The 21,312-nt window shown below is 31.1% G+C and overlaps 1 protein-coding gene across 3 annotated transcripts; it reads left to right on the forward strand.

Annotated features, from left to right (window-relative positions):
• Positions 1-13,588: 13,588 nt before the first annotated feature.
• Positions 13,589-21,014, forward strand: LOC124821378 (protein argonaute 4-like). 3 transcript variants are annotated; one of them, XM_047293248.2, is made up of 24 exons: positions 13,637-13,726; positions 13,808-13,846; positions 15,035-15,262; positions 15,353-15,561; positions 15,661-15,885; positions 16,013-16,149; positions 16,247-16,344; positions 16,434-16,531; positions 16,648-16,810; positions 16,903-17,019; positions 17,104-17,211; positions 17,592-17,654; positions 17,740-17,853; positions 17,929-18,094; positions 18,190-18,302; positions 18,385-18,522; positions 18,603-18,733; positions 18,953-19,018; positions 19,433-19,496; positions 19,579-19,690; positions 19,773-19,846; positions 20,212-20,306; positions 20,390-20,421; positions 20,508-21,014. In XM_047293248.2, the coding sequence occupies exons 3-24, from the start codon at positions 15,038-15,040 to the stop codon at positions 20,666-20,668; spliced, it is 2,709 nt and encodes a 902-aa protein (XP_047149204.2). In that variant the 5' UTR covers positions 13,637-13,726; positions 13,808-13,846; positions 15,035-15,037; the 3' UTR covers positions 20,669-21,014. The 3 variants fall into 3 exon arrangements, with proteins under 3 accessions (XP_047149205.2, XP_047149204.2, XP_087950678.1); XM_047293249.2 differs by lacking the exon at positions 13,808-13,846 and having other exon boundaries at positions 13,589-13,726; XM_088094552.1 differs by having other exon boundaries at positions 13,707-13,846.
• The last annotated feature ends 298 nt before the right edge of the window (positions 21,015-21,312 follow it).

Raw genomic sequence — 21,312 nt, forward strand, 5'->3', positions numbered from 1 at the left:
CAAACTTCGTTTTGACGCGGCCAATTTTATGCGAGCTTCTCTTTTGATATGGTCGACTTTAAGAGAGCTATGTTTTGACACGACTAACTTTAGGCGGACTTCTTTTTTAATGTGGCCGACTTTGACAAGTGTTGCTTTGGACAAGTTTGGGCGAGTTGATAATGATTTTAACTTTTTTCTATAACGTTGTTTCACTTCAAGCAATCCTCATTGTTTTGAGTCCTTTATGCACTTGTCCTCACATTTTTTTTGTCTTCTTTTTTGAATTCACTTGTCAAAGGAAGTAAAAGGTGGCCAAGGTAGAAGCTAGGTTGGGCATCTTGACCGACTTGTTTTCTAAGGTCGGTGAGAACTAACGAACAAAGGCAAAGTTCCAACCGTATTGTTCAATATCGTTAGCCTTAAGGTTTGATGGTCAGTTGTTGAAAGGAAGAAGATCTACCTACAAAAGATTATCTTACGCTTGTTAGTAAGATATAGTTAGGATTTATGTGTAAAATTAGTATAAGTGTTTATGAGAAAGTGAATAGTCCTTTGATAATATCAGTTGTATTTATAATATTAGCCTAGGTCATGACCTGTGTTCCTATTGGAATAATACTTACATGACAAGTAATAACCAAGATACCAAACTGGTGAAATTTAACTATAAAATGTGGATATGATCAAATTAGACGTATGTTTAAACTGATTCATAATGAAAAGCTTAAAGAACCTTATTGAACCATATTCTTTAACATGTGTATTATATTGGACAAATTCACCAGCAAAAAACTCTCGCATACTAGTCAAAATCTTTATGGGTAAAGTATAAATATTTATAAAAGAGTGAATATTATTTAATAATTAAAATATTAAACATTTTTGTAACACTCTGGTCAAACATAAAAAAAATATATATAACATCACATAGTGTATCTTAAAATAATAGTACCTAAAAATAATTATATATATATATATATATATATATATAATAATAGAATATTAATTAATTTCTTTATAATATTGGTATGAAGTATGTTTTATTATATATCAATATTTTATTTAAAATACTTTATTTATAAGCAAAACTAAAATAATAGATTAAAATAAGTTGTTTACAACTAAAGTTTATATATCTACATATATACAGGAAAAGTTAGAAAAAAAGAAGTTTAAGATGAAAAAAAAATAGATTTTTTTAAAAAAACTATAAAAAATATTTAAGGATCAACTCTAAGTTTTAGATTAAGTAACCATTAACAAGTTGATCGTTGATCATATACATAAAAGGGAAATTCATCACTTTTTACCATTTGGGATTGAAATTTTTTTTATATTTGACTCGTATTTCTTTAATGTTATATTTTATAAAAAAATCAACATTGAAAATAAGGCAGGTAATTGAGAAAAAAAAAAGTAAATGGAATTTTTTGTTACACTTCGTAGAAATGTTCGGAAAACATGGAAAGATACCAGCCAAACTAGTTACAACATGCAAGAAATGTTTTGACAGTTAGGTACAACATGAAAGAAATTGATATAATACACATAAAATGAATTTTTTATTTAATAAAAAATAATCAAAAGAGATGATACTCTTAATTTCTTTATTTTGTATATATTGATATTTTGCACGGGAAAATTTTATAGTGTAACATTAAAATATCATTAAAAGAATCGTAGAAAAATATTTATTTATTATAAATATAAAATCTAGAAAATAATATTTTAAAATTAAAGATAATTTAAAAATAATAAGATTAATTATTTTAATATTAAAAAATTTACATAAATAAGAAGTTTTTAAAATAAATTTATTATTTTAAAATACATAACCTCTTTCAGAAATTATTTTTCTACGAGTTTTTTTTTATTTTCTTATTCATTTATTTGTCTTATTTAAGAATCAATAACGGTATCTTTAATTTAAATCAATCAACTTTAATTTAGATAAGTTAAGTTAATTTAAATCGATCAATTTCTCAATTTAGATAAGTTAAGTTTATTTTATTTTTGTCTATTTTTGTTTTTTTATGTGAACCTTTTTCTTGCATTTGTCTTTTTAATAATTTATGAGTTCGATCAATAATCATAAGATTGATTTTTTTTTTAACAAAACATTTTATGGAGTTAAAGGTGTTTTGATTGTCTAAAACTATTTTGGACAATTTTAATTAGGTAAGGTAAGTAAACTGACCTTATTTATTATTGTTGTTGATATTTTTGGGTCTTGATCACATGACTTTATGTTATAAAAGGTATGTTTTGCGAGTTGGTTTTCAAATGCATGAGTTTGAGGTCATTCCATGTAAGCTTTGGTTTTGAAGATGATATTTTCATTGTTGGGAGCCCCTCACCATAATTGGGTGTTGGGTTCCAAAAAACTACGAAGAACAAATCTATATAATTCTATTTCTAAGTAATATTTTTTAATATTGGACACCGTTTGAATATTGACTCACTATTCTTTGGTGTTGAGCACCACCTTTTCACGGTTAGACGTCAATTTAACAATGATTTATTGGCACTACTCAATAAACATGGTTCTTTTTCTCTTCTAAAATCGATATTTATTTATTTGTTTAATTTTAACGATAATTGTTTTTTTATATGTCATATGATATTTTTCTACTTAGACTTGAGTAATGCACGTAATCTTATAAGATTAAGCTATTTTGAATTTATTTTTCAAGTCATTTAGTTGGTATAATTTATTATGCATTTGGTTAGTTACTTGTTTTTTTTTATCAATCATTCTCTCATTAAATAGTGTTTTAGGAAAATTGTTAGGTTATATACCGATAAGTTATGACGATTTAGTTCATTTGCAATCTCCTGTATACTTTATTTGAATCGCTACTGAATTTCCCACTTCACCAATACTCATCTAAGTTAACCACTTCACTTTTCCTATGTATTTGATTTAAAATGTTTGTTTCTAATATATATATTTTATATTCTAAAAGTCTAAAATAATAAAGAATATGGATATACAAACTTGTCTTTAACCACTATTTCTCAATATCTCATACATCAACCACTAATTTTATTACACCTTTATTTTCCAGCATATCTTAAATAAAATGAACAGATTGTAAATTTTTTAATTACGACATTTAATAATTGAAATAAATTTTCAAAGTTTCTAAAAATTTTGAATACATAATATACGCGTTTTCATATAGTAATAATAGAATATCTGGTTTTGATTGTTGTGTTTGTTCACATCTCCTAACACGCAAAATAACATTTAATATGATGTTTAATTAAAGGTATGCTGACCAGTGATTTAATAATTTCACATTTTCTTAATTAGTTATTTATTATCATCTTTATTAGGATGTTGCTGCCAGCGTATATGTCCTCGATCTTACCTACAATAGTCTTTCATGATCGAGATTCTTCCATGTTTCTTTGTAAGTTTTGCTGGGATCTTCTCGTCTTTGTTTTCTTGTGTTTTTGCAATAAATGTTTAGGTTATCAAATGAAAATAGTTGCATCGTGATTATAGTTTTTGGTAAGTTAGATGCATCGATTTAATTTAAATAAATATAACAATAAAAAAATTTAACAATTTTGTTAACATTATTTTCTAAATCGCTTATGTGAGGCCCTAGATAATTAACACTGAAAATCTCTGTCACATCAAATTAATGCAACCACGTCACTGGTTCAGAGCCATTAAAAATCCACTAAGCACTGCATGCACGAGTGCCAATTGTCACGTTAGAAGTTTCCAAAGTCAGAAGTGGGTGTACAGGTGTCGGCAGAGGAGACGTTCGTCCAAACGGACATGGATTGAACAAAACTGGATTTTCGAAAAACTCTCCCACTCACCTGTACTCACTCTCCTTCTTCCTCAGAACTCAACTCTTCATTTTCTCTACCTTCTCTCTAGAAAGTCTTCAACTTCTCTCTACTGTTACTCATCCATTTCTTCTCCGTTCAACATTCAGAACCGTAGGAACGCTCCCTACGCTATGAGCTTCATTTTGGACCGAATCACTTCCGATTCTGTAACCGGTAAGTTTCTCAACTTAGACGCTCGTTTCTGGAATTCCTGCGAACCCAGATTCAGTTGCATGCAAGGTTATGAGCTAAATTCTCCTACGTTTCTTTTGGTTTGATTTAGTGAAGAACATAAGAAAAACCGTTGAGTGTAGAAAAGCCATAGTTGGACAAGTCAAAATCGGACTCTTAGGACGTTGTACTCACTGATCCGGGTAAGGGGAGCTTATTAATTTAATTTATACTTGTATGTTGTATAAAAGCATGATATGGATATATGTATATCGTCTGTTTGAATATGCCTGAACGAACACTGTAGTACTGGATGAATATGATCTCTGTTGGTTGAACTGTATGTTGATTTTGATACGTATGGATTGAAAGATGGGTGACTATTGTATAGTTTGATTTGTTAATATGATGAACTCTATAAAGTATGTGAATTAATGATGGATATGAATTTATAAAGTATGAATCGTATGAGAAATGTTGAGTTAAGATAGTTGAAAAATCTGAATATGATAATTCTCCTTATGATAAGTTACGCTCGTCATCGTACGGTCTTATACCGTTCGGTTTCCCTGAAAATGACTTAGAATGGAATTCTTTCATTCGGGAAGAATTCGGTTTGAGAACGAGCGTCCGCATTGGAATCACTGTGTTTGAGCGTTCGGCTCAGCATAGAGGTGTCGTATACCTTAAATTCAATAACATTAAATTACCTCTTAAAATAAGTAACGCTCGGTCTTAAACCCAACGTTCGTCCTAAATGGCGCTCGGTCTTATACCAAGCGTTCGTCATCATTGGTGCTCGGTCATCTACCTAGCGTTCATCATAAGTGGTGCTCGGTCTTATACCAAGCGCTCGTATTATTGAATAACCACTTGGATAAAATAGCGTTCGTTCAAGTCTTAAAATATTCACTTTTCCTTACGTTAGTTCAACTACTGGCATCCGTCTTCCGTATGCGAAATACTACAAAAATAGTCCTAAATATTCTTGACCCTTCATCTTACATTGGATCTAGTCTAAGGTCTTCATAAGGAAATTTTCTTTAAGTACCAGGGTACATCCAAACGAGTCAATTCATTTAACTGGCCGAACAGATAGTAACGTTCGTTGTATACTTCCCCGTTTATCCAGTACCTTTCTTTGAACGTTCGTCCTAATTCTTCAGTGGACTGAACGTTCGTCATTTTATGCTCTTGAATCTAAAGATGGAAATGATGATGAATTATGAGAACTTAAAGTGTGAACACTATATGGAACGATTATATGATATTGGATTTTGGACGAGCGTTCCAAGGAGGAACGTCTCATATATGTTGATTATGGAATTTGGTAAAGTATGACTGTGGTTATGCTAATGCTGGCATGGTCCATCCTGATATTTCGTGATACTCATCTTCACGTAGAGGAGAGTAGTTCATGCGTGGGAATGGCAGGAGGTCCTTAGTCCATAAGTTAACATGGGCGACGTAAGAACGGACTAACCTCGAGTGGCAGCTATTGAGTGTATCAGTTACTACACCACTCGGGTGCAAGGACGCCTGTAGCTACACAGATTCATACAGTCCGGACGGTCTGTCTAGTATATATATAGATTTATATATATTTGTCTAGGATAAGCTGCTTGTTGTAACACCCGAATATTTTAAAGGGTATTACTGATAGTAGAGACTAAATTAATTTGATATCTCATATAAACAATCAAACTTTATTTCAATTACTCCAAAGTACAATACCAAACTTACAAACTTTAAACAATATAGTCTTCACCATTGAAATTTCAACTTATAAATTTTACACAACATAATCTTCCCAATACAAATTTATTCTTTTTACAAAAATCCCTAAAAGTTTTTCCCCGCATCTCTCTCATCTCTAAGCTTTTTCAACCGCATCTGCAACATTATCTAATCACATATAACATGAGTTATATGATCATAGTACAAACAAATAAGGGTAAGCCAACCATATCATAAAATCATTAAACTTGTAACAAAAATATTAAAATCAGGTATTTCTGCAATTGATAAAATATCATTATTCCGATGTCATTAATTCATCATTATCAAAATCATCTTTCTCATTTCCATAAATCTTACAAGTGTACCATGCTTACTCATGAAGCCTTATGGTCAGACCGCTCTCTGCCTGCTTCCTTAAGCCTCACTTACATACTATGTCTTACTTTCTGAAGCCTTATGGTCAGACCCCTCTCTGCCTGCTTCCATAAATCTCAGGTGTTACTTTGCTCATACCAAACTCTCATGGTATAACTCGAACATACTACTCCCGGTAGTAAACATCATTTCATAAGTAATGATTTCTCATATCCACTCCAACATTTCATAAAAACCAACAATTCATACCCTCTTATCCACCTAACTCAATCATGTTCATTCTTTAATCATGAATTCATAATAACCCGTTTTGGTATCGATAAATTAAACACATTGACAGATATCATGCTTCATATTATAAACTCATTTTGCCCATAACGAGTATAACTCAACATATTTTCACCAAACAAAGATCATGGATCAACCAAAATACATCAACATATCTTAGGAACTACATATTAAAGTCTGGGCTCAATGTAATGATAAATAAAATATATATGAAATTTTTACCATGATAATATTATGCATCTACAATCAACTTGTTTTATTTTATTTTCATCCTAGTAGAGATTTTTCTTTACCCCAATTGGTCACCGGAGAGGACCCAGATGTCTGAACGCATCAAACTCACCTTCGACGCCAGCACATATGACTAGTCACAACTGACTGGACCAGGCCAGGGCTGCTCTATGATCAGGGATGTGCCAACTCAGGTTTTTAAGGTTCCTCTATCCTACCAACAAAGGGAGGCCTTCAATAATTAACAATTTATTTATTTAATTTATCTACCTTGTTTTCTTATGCTCTAAATCTTAAAATGCCTAATTTTACTTCCTCTCACAACAACCTCAAACACTGTATATATATTTAATACCCATATACAAGCTATTATAGAACCCTTATTCCAAACCTTCCAACAAGATTAATTTCAGCCAACAAACTCATTCAATAAAATCATCACAATAAACATCCATAATAGAATTCATACAAGATAATTATAAACAATTAACAATAATAAAACATTACTATAAATGGTCATAGAAGAATACAATATTTGACAATCATAAAAATAATCTTAATATAAAAATTCATGGGGAAACAAGAAGCTGAATCTGGCAGAGCCGGTTAGACAACTTCTAATCCATCCATCAATACAATATAATTAAATAACAAGAACAATACATGTCTGGGGAAATAAGAAGTTGAATCTGGCAGAGCCGGTTAGACAACTTCTAATCCTTCCAAAAATGCAATAAAATAAATAAGTAAAGAAATAAATAGTTTGGGGAAACAAGAAGTTGAATCTGGCAGAGCCGGTTAGACAACTTCTAATCCTTCCAAAAATGTAATAAAATAAATACGGAAGGAAATAAAAAAAAGTTTGGGGAATCAAGAAATTGAATCTGGCAGAGCCGGTTAGACAATTTCTAATCCTTCCAAAATACAATAAAAATAAATAAGGAAAACAATAAAATGTTTGGAGAAACAAGAAATTGAATCTGGCAGAGCCGGTTAGACAATTTCTAATCCTTCCAAAATAAAAATATAAACCACTAATAACATACAATTGACATAACATAATCAATATCACATTTTACAATTATCACACTTGGATATTAACACACAAAAAAAACATATTCTCATTTAAAATTCGAAACAAAATACTCCATATTTAAGATTTAAAATCAGACAAAAGAAAAATATAGCATATTCAAGACTCAAGATAATACAAAAAGAAATACTCAAAGTTAGCTTCCCTTACCTCTATTCCAGACTTAGTTTCCTCTTCTCAAACCGTTCTCCGGAAACTTCCAGAATTTCCCCTCTTTAACTAGAATTTCCTCTAACTCTCTTCTCTCACAATTTCTCTAGAATTTTGGTGTAAATCTTCAGCCTCCCCCCCTTGGCTATTTATAGCCAAAAATTTTACTATTCATTTTTACTATTCATTTTTACTATTCACTTTTACTATTCATTTTTACTATTCAAAAATTATTTTTTATTCACCATTCTTATCTCTGAATGATTAATTCTACGTGGAGTGTTCTCTTCCATAATTTATTTTAATATTTTTTTTTTAACTATTCACTATTCACTATTCACTATTTACTATTTACTATTCACTATTCACTATTCACATTTCTAAAAAAATCCTAAATAAGTTATCAAAAATTTGAAGCTCTCCCTCCAAAATTACTATAACTTTATATCCAAAAATTTACATTTTTCTATCCATTAAAATTATTATTACTAATAAAATGTTAAAATTTACTATTATAAATATTTTTTTTTTTCATGGATCTTACATTTTAACATACAAATATTTTCAAGGATCTTACACTTGTTGTGTGTGAATTGAAATGTTAATGTATATGTTGATGTATGAATTAAATTATATAAGCTTACCCTTTCTTATGACTATTTTATACTTTTTTTTTGTTACATCCCAAAATATACAACATGCATATATAATAAAGACGTCATCAGGTTATGATATTGGAAAGCAGTTAGAGACATATATCAGACTATTGATTACAGTCATCCAAAAGTATAGTTATAATTGGTCTCTTAAACATAGATGACCATTTTGGAGTATTATCAAAGTAGCTCTACTAATTATGATCCTATAATTCTTAAGCTGCCCCATCACCATCTTCCAGCGCTTGCTTCACGGACACCTCTTCTTCATCTGCTCACATCCAATTGGATGATCATTGCAAAAAGAAACACCACACAAGCATACACAAATGAAAAAAAACAAGCAAGGGTGAACTAGTTTTACAAGCAATCATACAATATTAGAGTAAACAACACATCAAAAACTACTTCAATTCAAGCAAGTTAAATCATACAACCTAGCATGTCATATACTAGACTTGACTCGTCCGGACTTAGAATGATTACCGAGCTATGGTGGGTTATGCACTCGTGGTGGCTTATGAAACTTGGGTTCCCCACCCTACCACACTCACGAGGTTAGCCTGTTCCAGGCCTTGAGGCATACTGGGAGCCCCCAAGACTAAGACCTCCTGCTACTCCTCACCACATGGTTCAATCCTCTCTACTTGAGAATGAAAGACCATTGGAGCGTCAGGAAAACCCCCAAGACTGAGCTTCCATGTAAATCATTCTAAACACTAAGGGCACCACCATGAATCTTCTCCTTGAAGATCATGGAATTACGTCCAATACCATACTTTGAAAATCACATACTTTCACTTTGAAACCATACTTCAAGTCTTGGTAATTATAAAATCCATTACATATAATATTTTACTTTTACATGGCATACAAACATAGATATATATAATACTAATTATACTTCAAAAGACCACAAACAACTTAATAAGTCATCAAAAATCACATGAAACCATTCCATGTACATTAACAGACAATAACAGTCCAAGAAGAACCACTAAACAAAACCAAACCCCATAAACTCATATTTGGACAAGGAAAACAACTTTGAAACCATCATCAACAGTTTCGGAAAGGTCCAAAAACCCCAACATGACCTAAATAGCGTCCAAAAATGGTACCCGGAACCCCGATAACCACCCAAAACTGGTGCAGTGGCGTCCAGTACGACAATAATCGATTATCACATCTGATAATCGATTATTGACGAGAGCATTGAAGAAAATATGACCCTCTGGCTAGAATAATCGATTATCAAGTGAGATAATCGATTATTCTTATCAGTTTTGACAGCAACTTGATTTTTTTGGTTTGGTGCATCTTAGACATATCCAATTGATCAATTTAAAATTTGCAACACTAATATTGGTATGAAACATGTTTATAGATAAAAGTAAAGTATTACATTGGTCATTTGCATAGGAATTAGATGTAATAAACCAACTCAATTTCTACTCCAAAACATCAAACTCAATAACTAGAGGACCCCAAACCCACTTCTAACACTTTGTACCTATTCTGACCAATTTGGTGACTCAAACAAGTCACAATCCACTTGCTAATACTGCCCCAATAGCCCAATTATACCCATAACCCCTAACTCTCAAATTCACTACGTCCCTTCCTCCAAAATGACCTAAAACACTACAAAATCACCAAGTTTTCTACCTAGCTAAAGTTACAACATATTTCACACTCCAAATCACTTCTAACATGATCCAATGCAGTAATTAAGTTCATTAAACTCACTATAAAGCAATCAATCAAAGTTTCATCAATTACATCATTCAATTCAAACCATCCTATGTACTTAAAATCAAAGTACAGTACAAAACTGCACGACAGTCCAAAATTCAACATGCATTCATTTACAAAGCAGATTCAAGAAATAAATTCAAAGAAAAATAATCAGCTCCCCTTACCTTCAACACTCTTTAGAAAAAACCCCAAAACAGTAACCCTTGCACAGAAGCAAGTTCAACACAACCTACAAACCGTCAAATTAGTGATAGAGACATCTCTTAGAGCTAGAATAGGTAGAGAATCTAGAGAGGAAAACCATTGACTACATGCAACTAGAAAATTGCATGCCCTAGGTTCAAAGGAAATGATGAAACAGAAAAAGATGACTTACCCGTCCAAAACAAAATTTAATCGGATGAATGGCAAACTCTCAACTCTGTAAACGAGAGAACACCGTCTATTTGAAATTTCAACGGTGAAATGTGGTGAAAAAGTAAAGAGAAGTTAGAGCAAGAAGAAAAAAACTCAGAGGTTAGAGAGAGAAAGGAGAAGTGGCTAATGAAATCAGAGTTGGAAAAGAAAGACCCCTTCTTAGGTCAGAGTGTCTTTAGTTATACGGGCTGACTCCCTCACATAAAGCCTAATAACTCACATAAAGCCTAATAACTGTTGTATTTTTCAGGCCTTACATTTTTAAGCTCATTAAGCTATTGATTCTTGTAGCTATAAATTATTCTCGGACAGAGGTTTTAAAGGAAAAGGTTTTAGATGATAGGACTACAAAAAAAAATTAGCCTGAAAGCCTTTTTGGTAAAACATTTAAAAATATTAATGCTTAGAAGCACGTTATAATCATTAAAATGACATTTAAAGATTTGAACTTTAATTGTTATTAATTCAGATTAAGATGGTAACAGTAACATTAACATCTATTTTATTTAGATATAAAGTATCCACTATAAAAAAAACTGATCTATGCATTACAACAAGATCAAATACTTATAAATTAAATAAATTTTAATTTAAAATTCAAATATAACTATATATTAAAATTAAATTAAATATTAAAATATAAATTCGTTTACTAGAAAGCGGAAACTTAGAAAGGCATGTTATTTTGAAGTAGGGATCTTGGGTATAAAATGAGGGTAAGTGAAGGTAATTAAATAAAGTTTTAGAAGGATAATTAGAATGAAGAAATTTCTCTAAATTATAGGTATTCAAAGTTATATATACAAACTTAATTAAAGGAAGAAACATGAGGTGATTTTGACATTTGGACGTAGGTCCTGTCTTTATTTGCAAAATAAACTCTCATAGTTTGTTATATGCGTGGGTATTAATTTCAAAAAAACCTAGAAATATATATAGTATTAAAAAATAAATTTTTATACAATTTCAAAATAAAATTTAAATAATACTAAAAAAACATATAAAATTCAAATTTAATTTAAAATAAAATATATTTAATTAAATAAAATATAAATTTAATTTAATTAAATAAAATATAAATTAAATTATTATTTTTATTTTTTGCCAAATACCACACACACACACATATATATATATATATATATATATATATATATATATACCAACTACCCGTCACGATGCATATATTTAAATATACAAATTTATTTTTCATCTTACCGAAGAGTTGCATATATTTAAAGATACAAATTTATTTGTCATCTTACTTAAGAGTGATGCAATAGTTTATATATTTTTAACGTTCAAGTGAGATAATTTATGATGGTTAAGCACAGTAAACAATTATAAAGAATAAATTAATATATAATAAGTAACTATGAATGTTATTCAAGGGTCATGAACTGAATACTGTAGTAAAATAAATTTTATATTAGTACAAATGAAAATACGTGTATGAATTACAAATATGTATTCAAAAATTACTTTCTCTTACTTATATTGGTGTTTATGTTCACTTAATTATTTAATTTTACTGTATTGACTAAATTTGAGTTAGATAGAATGATGATTTTGATGTTTTATTGTGTTTGACTAAAAAGAACTTTTAAGGATGTATAAAAAAGCATACTAACACATATTTTTTATGGTTGTGGTTGTGATTGTTTTGGTTTATATTTTCGGTGTATCTTTATAGTGTAAATATGGGAGAATATAATACAGGTCACTAAGCCATTTTGGCCTCTATACATGTCTTGTAATTAAATTATTTTTAGGAGTTATTTTGTTTTTCTTTTCAATTTTTTTAATGGTTTTTTGCACAGGGTTGAGGCAACCTATCGCCCCTTTTAATTTATATTTATTATAAGTTAATAAAAAAACACAAGACGTCAATGACTTAATTAAAAATATAACAGTTTCCAATAGATTTAGAAGAATTTAATGGATAGTAGTGAAATTTGCGTCACAATTTATATTACTAAGAGACAATTTATATTAATAACAGACAACTATTTTTTTTTTAATTCTTTAATCTTATAACAAGATGGTATAGTTTAAATGTTAAATTAAAAAAAAAAATTTAAATCATTTTTATATCTAAATGTAATACTATATTTTAGTAACTAATTATTATTGTTTTTAAAATTATTTTATTATTAGTATATTTATTTATAGAAACAAAAGATGTTATGACAAAATTTTAGTTATAAATTATAGAGTTTGTTTATAAATATGATGTAAGTTGAAGCGTGAATACAATAATTATTTTTAAAAATTACAGTATATCTCTAATAATTTTCAGTTTAGATTAGATTGATCATGTTTTTCATGTCCACAACCATACCGCTAATTTGAATAAGTTTTATTTTATTTTATAATAATTAATTTTTAATTTATTAGTATATAAGAATAAATGTTGAGAGAAGTGGGTCTGTCATAATCACCCTTCTCCACGTTTTAGAACAGTCATCCCTTTATTTATTTTAGTTATAACTTATTATATAAGTATATTTTGGTAATTATATATATATATATATATATATATATATATATATATAACTTGTACTTGATTCATCTGATTTGTTTTGATGACCAAATAAAAAATGTACTTGCAGTAATTATTATTGTTATTTGTTTTTTACTTTGATGATTATCCACATTAATTTTTTTATTCTGAACAACAGAATTATATCCCACCCAAATCCACAAACAATACTGAATGGGAAGATTATTTATTTATTTATTGAAAGGACAATGTTTTAATAATTATAAAAATACAAATAATGAGAGAAGTGGGGTCCTCTGACGGTATAGTAACCGTGTGTTTAGATCAAGGCCCTCCACGTCAGCCCATGAGAAGATCAACGTGTGAGAGGAGTCAGTTCTTTTTCGTTTCCTTTTTAAGTTCGAGGAGATGAACAGGTGTTTATAATTCTCTCCCTGCCACTGCTATAAGAAGAGGAGTGGGGAACAACGTCGCCTGGAAGATTATTAGGGTTTCTGCATACACACTTTTCCGGTGAGGGAAGAACAACATCATTATTTTACCAATTTGTCTTTTCATTAACTTTCCTTCTTGTTTGCGCTGCTATATCTCCAGTGAACAAGCTGCATTTCCTGTTTCTGGCCTGTTTCTTCGGTTTGTTTCTCTTTCATGGCTTCCGTTTTTTCGGTGTTCATGATTATTTTTTGGTTTTGTATGGTAGAAGTGTTGTTTCTTCTCGTTTTTTATAATGTGTATGAACCTTGATCGTTGTTTTTTTTTTTGTATTTATTTTGAAAACAAATGCACTTACCTACTCTTGAACATTTTGTTTTCTAGAGTTTTGTTTTTGTTTTTCTGAAGTTATGTCTATTCTACTCATTCTAATATTTAGCATTAACATTTCACTATTTGATACGATCGGTTTATTTTTTATTTTTTAAACTTAAATAAGAAACTATATACTATATTATCGGTTTTTCCTCTTTTAAGCTGCTTATTTTGTATATTTGTTATTTTTTGTTGTACATAAATATGTTATACTGTAGGATTTTGCACATTTTTATTGTTGCATGTCGCTAATGTCTGAGGATTTAACTAGTTTTTTAATTATTAGAGTTTGTGCTTGCGCGCTTTTCTGGTGAGTGAAGAACAACCTCCTATTTTAACAATTTGGCTTTTCATTAACTTTCCTCCTTGTTTGTGATGCTATATTTCCAGTTAACAAGTTGCGTTCTCTGTTTCTGGACTGTTTCTTTGGCTTATTTCATTTTCATTGTTTTATTTATCATTTTTTCCGTGTTTATGGGTTTTTTGGGGTTTTGTATGGTGCGAGTGTGGCTTCCTTTCGTTTTTATCTACTGCATGTGCCTTGATCTTGAATTTTTTTATTTGTTTTGAAAATAAATGCACTTATTGATTTTTGAACATTTTGTTTTCTGAGTTTTGTTTAAGTTTTCGGAGTTTGCTTAAGTTTTTGAGGTATTTTTATTTTAATAAATTGAATTTCTAGGGTGGTATGTCAAGTACACACGTTGGCATTTTAATATTTTGTTTCACTGTTATTGATGCCATGGATTTTTGTTTTTTTCAAAAAAAAAAAAGAAACTATATGCTTCATTATCTATTTTTCCTCTTTTAAATTTGGTTTATTTTGCTATATTATTTATAGTATATTTATTATTTTTGTGTTACAGAAATACGTTATACTGTGGGGTTTTGCAAATTGTTATTGTTGCGTGTCGGTAATGTCGGAAAATTTAATTAGTTTTCTGAGTGAAATCTGAAAATATGGACATTATTCTATGTTATCTGACCATATAATGCCATATAATGTTTATGCAGGAGATGTCTTCGTTTGGGACAAATGGCACTGAGGATTCCCTGCCTCCGCCACCACCTGCTATCCCATCAGATGTAGTGCCTATCAAAATGGAGCCGGAGAAAAAGAAGGTCCTGAGGCTTCCAATAGCCAGGCGTGGCCTTGCTTCTAAAGGGATGAAGTTGCGACTTCTCACTAATCACTTCAGAGTAAATGTTGGAAACACTGACGGTCACTTTTTTCAGTATAGTGTATGTCCTTTTATTTCTTCTGTATTATTAATTTGTATTATTAATTTTCTGTCTATTTGGATGGCGTATTCAGTGTCTATGTTTGAGCAGGTATCTCTTTCTTATGAAGATGGACGCCCTGTAGAGGGTAAGGGTGTGGGGAGAAAGGTCCTTGACAGGGTTCAGGAGACATACAATTCTGAATTAAACGGGAAGGATTTTGCCTATGATGGCGAGAAGACACTTTTTACCCTTGGCTCTCTTGCCCGTAATCGTCTTGAGTTTACTGTTGTTCTTGAGGATGTTGTCTCTGCTGGCAGGTTCACATGTTTTGTTTTTTCATTTTGAATACTGGCTTATATACGAATGTTTTTGCTGATTAACTTTTTCTGTAAAATTCTGTGCATATGTATGGATAGAAATAATGGAAATGCCAGCCCTGATGGACATGGAGAAATCAATGAGAACGACAAGAAGAGAATGAGGCGTCCAAATAGAGCGAAAACTTTTAAAGTTGAGATTAATTTTGCTTCAAAGATTCCACTGCAAGCCATTGTCAATGCTCTCCGTGGACAGGAATCTGATAATTATCAGGAAGCAATAAGAGTTCTTGATATCATTCTGAGGCAGCACGCTGCTAAACAGTGTGTGATTTATACCAAATTCTTATTATTCCATAAATAAATATCATTATTGAATTTTGATAGTAGTTTGCTTCATCTTTTTTTGTGTGTGCCTGTTATTATTTATTAACAATAATTTGATCTGCAGAGGCTGTTTGCTTGTGCGCCAGTCATTCTTCCATAATGATCCGAAGAATTTTGCTGATGTAGGAGGAGGTGTTCTTGGCTGTCGGGGATTCCATTCTAGTTTTAGAACCACCCAGAGTGGCTTGTCACTTAACATAGGTATCATCTGTTGGTTGGACTTGCTTCCTTGTGGTGATTTCTTTTACAGGGAATTCATTCTTCATAATTGGGTTTAACTTACTCAAAAATATTGCAGATGTCTCAACCACAATGATAGTTACCCCTGGGCCTGTGGTGGACTTCCTCATTTCCAATCAGAATGTAAAAGATCCGTTTTCTCTGGACTGGGTAAAGGTAAGCCAATTCTCTGACAAATCTACACTGTGTTGTTTCATTGGTTTTTATTTTCAGCAATACCATTTTTATTTAACTATTTTGGACAGGCCAAGAGAACACTGAAAAATTTGAGGATTAAAGCAAGTCCATCCAATCAAGAGTATAAAATTACTGGGCTTAGTGACCTCCCGTGCAAAGACCAACTGTATTTCATTATCCTTTTTTGTCGTTGTTCATTAATTTTCTACATTTATGTTATTGCTCTTGGTAGAGTTATATTGTATCCTGCAAGTTAGGATTTTATTGGTGTGGATATTTTAGGTTTACATTAAAGAGAAAGGGTGGAGTTGATGGTGATGACACTGAGGAGGTGACCGTGTATGATTATTTTGTTAATCGTCGAAACATTGATCTCCGCTACTCAGGTGATCTACCATGTATTAATGTTGGAAAGCCGAAGCGGCCAACATATATTCCACTTGAGGTATAATGTGTTGATTTGTTTTTGTTTAGTAGACAATATGAAATTGAAATTGAACATCACTGATTAAGATTTTTTACATATTTTTTGCTTAGCTTTGCTCTTTGGTATCCCTTCAACGGTATACCAAAGCTCTAACCACACTCCAAAGATCCTCATTGGTGGAGAAATCTAGGCAGAAGCCTCCAGAGAGGATGAGAGTGTTGACAGATGTTAGTCTCTTTGTAATTTATTTTGACCAATTGCTATGATTCAAACGTTTACTGATGAAGCTGATGTTATTTCTATTATTTCAGGCTTTGAGTCGAAGCAATTATGGTTCTGAACCTATGCTTCGTAATTGTGGTATTTCTATCAACTCTGGCTTTACTGAAGTTGAAGGTCGTGTTTTACAAGCTCCAAGGGTAAATTTTTTAATGGTTTTATAATTATGCTAGTACTTTGAAATGTGTATTGTCAGTCTTATTCGTATATTTAGATTTGATAAACTTCATTAAAATTGAAATTTGTTCATGGAAGGTTATTTAAATACTGCTATGCTAGATTTTCTGAAAAAATGTTGTAAGTTGGCGTTCCCCTTTTGTTTGGTTTAATCAGTTATGTGAATGATGGATTTCTTTTGTAGGTATTGTTTTTGTTTTATGTATTTAGATATTAGATAATACCACTTTTTAATGTTCGCATGATCAATATTTATGTGCTGTCTAAGATAAATTGTAGACTTTGATTTATTAATTATCAATGTTTGTTGAATTTGAAACTGATAATTAAACATTATGTTCAGTTAAAGTTTGGAAATGGGGAGGATTTCAATCCAAGAAATGGGAGGTGGAACTTCAATCAAAAGGTATTTAAATCAACTTCTCATTTTTATTTTTTTGTTCTTAGTTAACTGTTGTGAATTTTTGTTTTGATTGGATTTTTTTCTCCAGAAATTAGTTAGGCCTGTAAAAATTGAAAAATGGGCTGTCGTTAACTTTTCTGCCCGATGTGATGTACGGGGACTTGTTAGGGATCTCATCAAGTGCGGTCAAATGAAAGGAATTGTAAGTTTTCCATTTAAATGTTCACTTGGAAGCATAATAAACATGCTGACAACACTTTTTATTTGTTTTTGACAGGCTATTGAACAACCTTTTGACGTCTTTGAAGAAGATTTTCGCAATAAACGATCCCCACCTTTGGTTAGAGTCGAGAAAATGCTTGAGTTTGTACAATCTAAACTTCCAGGGCCTCCACAATTTCTTCTTTGTCTACTTCCTGATAGGAAAAATTCTGAACTATATGGTAACGTATATGATTCATCCTTAACTGTATTTTACTGCTTTGCATATGTAATTGTTCAAGTTTCATTATTGATTAAAATTAATTGAACCTTGAAGGTCCATGGAAGAAGAGGAATCTTGCTGATTTTGGGATTGTTACACAGTGTATAGCGCCTCAAAGGGTCAATGATCAATATTTGACCAATGTTTTGCTGAAAATCAATGCCAAGGTATGGTATTTTGCACTGGCTTGTATTTATGCTCTACATCTTGTATATCGTTTGTTATCACTGATTTTTATTCATTGTGCAGCTTGGTGGCTTGAATTCTATTTTAGGAGCTGAACATGCTCCTTCTATCCCAGTTGTTTCCAGAGCTCCCACCATTGTTATTGGCATGGACGTGTCTCATGGCTCCCCAGGGCAAACTGATATTCCTTCTATTGCAGCGGTAATTTTTTAAGGGTCGTGTGTGTTGTTATGATGCGTATAAATTATTTAACATTGCACGAGCAATATCTTTATGTTTAGGTGGTTAGTTCTCTGGAGTGGCCTCTAATATCAAAGTATAGAGCATGTGTCCGAACCCAGTCTCCGAAGGTTGAAATGATTGACAATTTGTTTAAGAAAGTCTCCGATGGGGTGGACGAAGGCATAATTAGGTAAACGTATATTTGTTTGTGAATTTGTCTATTTATGACATCTATTTTATTAAATTTGGTTTATTGATAGACGTAATAGATATAAAAGTATTTCTTGCAATATATTATGAAGTCAATTCCAGTTTTATGACGCTATTGGAAAGCAAGGTTTCGTATTATGCTTTTAACAAGGTATGTTATATGGAGGTATACATTTATTTTTCTAATTTATATTTGCAGGGAGTTACTTCTTGACTTCTACAGAAGTTCTGGGAATAAAAAGCCTGACAATATAATCATATTCAGGTTAACATTTTCCCAAATTTTAATTGCGTTTGTACTAATTTTTATTGTTTTGATGTTTTATTAAATTTTTTGTTCTAGGTCTATGTATGGCTTCATTAAATTATCTCTCTTTTTTTATTGAATGATTAATTTTAGAATTATGCTATGAAATTACGTGATGGGGTACTCTGCAGACTTTTATTTTGTAGTTGTTTTTTTATTATTTCGTGAATATTTGTAAAAGTTTTGTATTTTGTTATAGTTGTTGACTCATACGTATCGTATTCTGCATAGTACATAATTTTTTGTTGATGTATACATATTTATTGCTTTTTTACCTCTTCCTGAGACATCAGTTTTGTATTTAGTTATTGTTCTTTTATTGGATTAGATTTTATTCTTTTAGTACTTTCTATATTTTTTTTCTCTATTTAGGGATGGAGTCAGTGAGTCCCAGTTCAATCAAGTTTTAAACATCGAGCTCGATCAAATTATAGAGGTGCGTTTCGATGGTCTGATCAAACAATATTTTAACTTTGCATTTGTTTATTCTGTGATTAATATTTACCTTTTTAAATTAGGCTTGCAAGTTTTTAGATGAGAAGTGGAATCCCAAGTTTTTGGTTATTGTGGCTCAAAAGAACCACCATACTAAATTCTTTCAAGCAGATGCTCCCGACAATGTTCCTCCTGGTACGTCGTTACCTTTTTGGAAGTTTTGCAAGAGTCAATAATATTTAGTTGTTTTGTTATTTGATCTTTTTTCTTGGTGCAGGAACTGTGATTGATAACAAAATTTGTCATCCTCGGAATTATGACTTTTACATGTGTGCACATGCTGGAATGATTGTGAGTATTCGAAGTTTCTTGTCACTGCTATTTTTAACGTGTTTTTATTAGTTTTGAATTTGACCTTTTTTACTGTATATAGTGAATTCATATATGCATAACTATTGATTCATTTGTTTACTTTTCTTTAGTGTTTATTTTGCACGGTTTTATTCGTATTTGTGTCTGATTTTACAAATTACAGAACTTGTAAATCGTGGTTGAATCTTGGTTTACTGCACTTTTTATTATGACCGCATTATGTGCCTGTTTCTTCTTTTGTTATTCAAATGTTTGCTGTCGTCGCGACGTGCAATTTCACAAGTGTTGTTTTTTGTCACAACTTCTGTTAACATGTTTAATTATTTTGAAAACGTACTATTCAGGGTACTAGTAGGCCTACACATTATCATGTTCTGTTAGATGAGATTGGGTTTTCAGCTGATGATCTGCAGGAACTTGTGCACTCGTTATCATACGTGTAAGTTGCTGTTTTAATATATTATTATTTAATATCTTGGCATCTAGAGTCGTTGAATAAGATTTCTTTATTTGTGACAACAGGTATCAGAGGAGCACCACTGCCATATCTGTTGGTAATTTGTCACTCGATTTTTTTTGCTTTATTTGTTTATTTTTTATGGTTGTATGTGTGCCTAATTTGGTGAATAAACTTCTGCAGTTGCTCCAATCTGCTATGCTCACTTGGCTGCTACTCAGATGGGGCAGTTTATGAAATTTGAGGAAAGATCGGAGACAGCTTCTAGTCATAGTGGTGCTCACCCTGTCCCTCAGTTGCCTAGATTGAATGATAATGTCTCTAGCTCTATGTTCTTTTGCTGAGGAAATCCTAATGCTGCCTTATAAAGGAAACACCGATGAACTTTTATGCTGTTTAGTTGACTATAACTGGGAAGACAATTGGACTAGACTTGGCGCACGGCTGCGCAGTAGGTTTTTGAAAGATTATTGCACATGTTAAAGCATTTTGCTCTTGCGTTTACATGTGTTTAATCTTTTACTATGTCTATTATAATCAAGTACTTCCACACATTTTAATGATAGCTTGTTAATATCTTAGTATTCGAATGTGCACTATGGAAGACCCGTGGTTTATTGGAAAATATCCTTGGTTTTTCAAAAGGTTAAATGTGTATTACAGTTCATATGAAAGCATTTTGGTGTCCTACATTCTCGTTGCCTTATGGTTGATGATATTTTAAACTGGAAAAGCAAAAGGTCTCAATTTACTTTATTGCAATTTGTTATATTCTTTTTTTATTTTAGTAGTTGAAATTATGCTTACACTGCATAGTCTGAGTGTTTGACTTTGTGAGTTTTTTGTTTATAATTTTTACGTGTTTTCTTTAGTTTTTACAAATCTATGAACTCTTATACGGAAATTCTTTCAAAGATGTTTACTTCAAATAATTAACTATCCAATTTTATATAAATCGTTGGATGAAGATTTGAATTCAGAAGCCGCG

Source organism: Vigna umbellata, chromosome 1 (assembly GCF_029865625.1).
Source record: "Vigna umbellata cultivar VRB3 chromosome 1, Vumbellata_1.0, whole genome shotgun sequence".
Lineage (NCBI taxonomy): Eukaryota > Viridiplantae > Streptophyta > Magnoliopsida > Fabales > Fabaceae > Vigna > Vigna umbellata.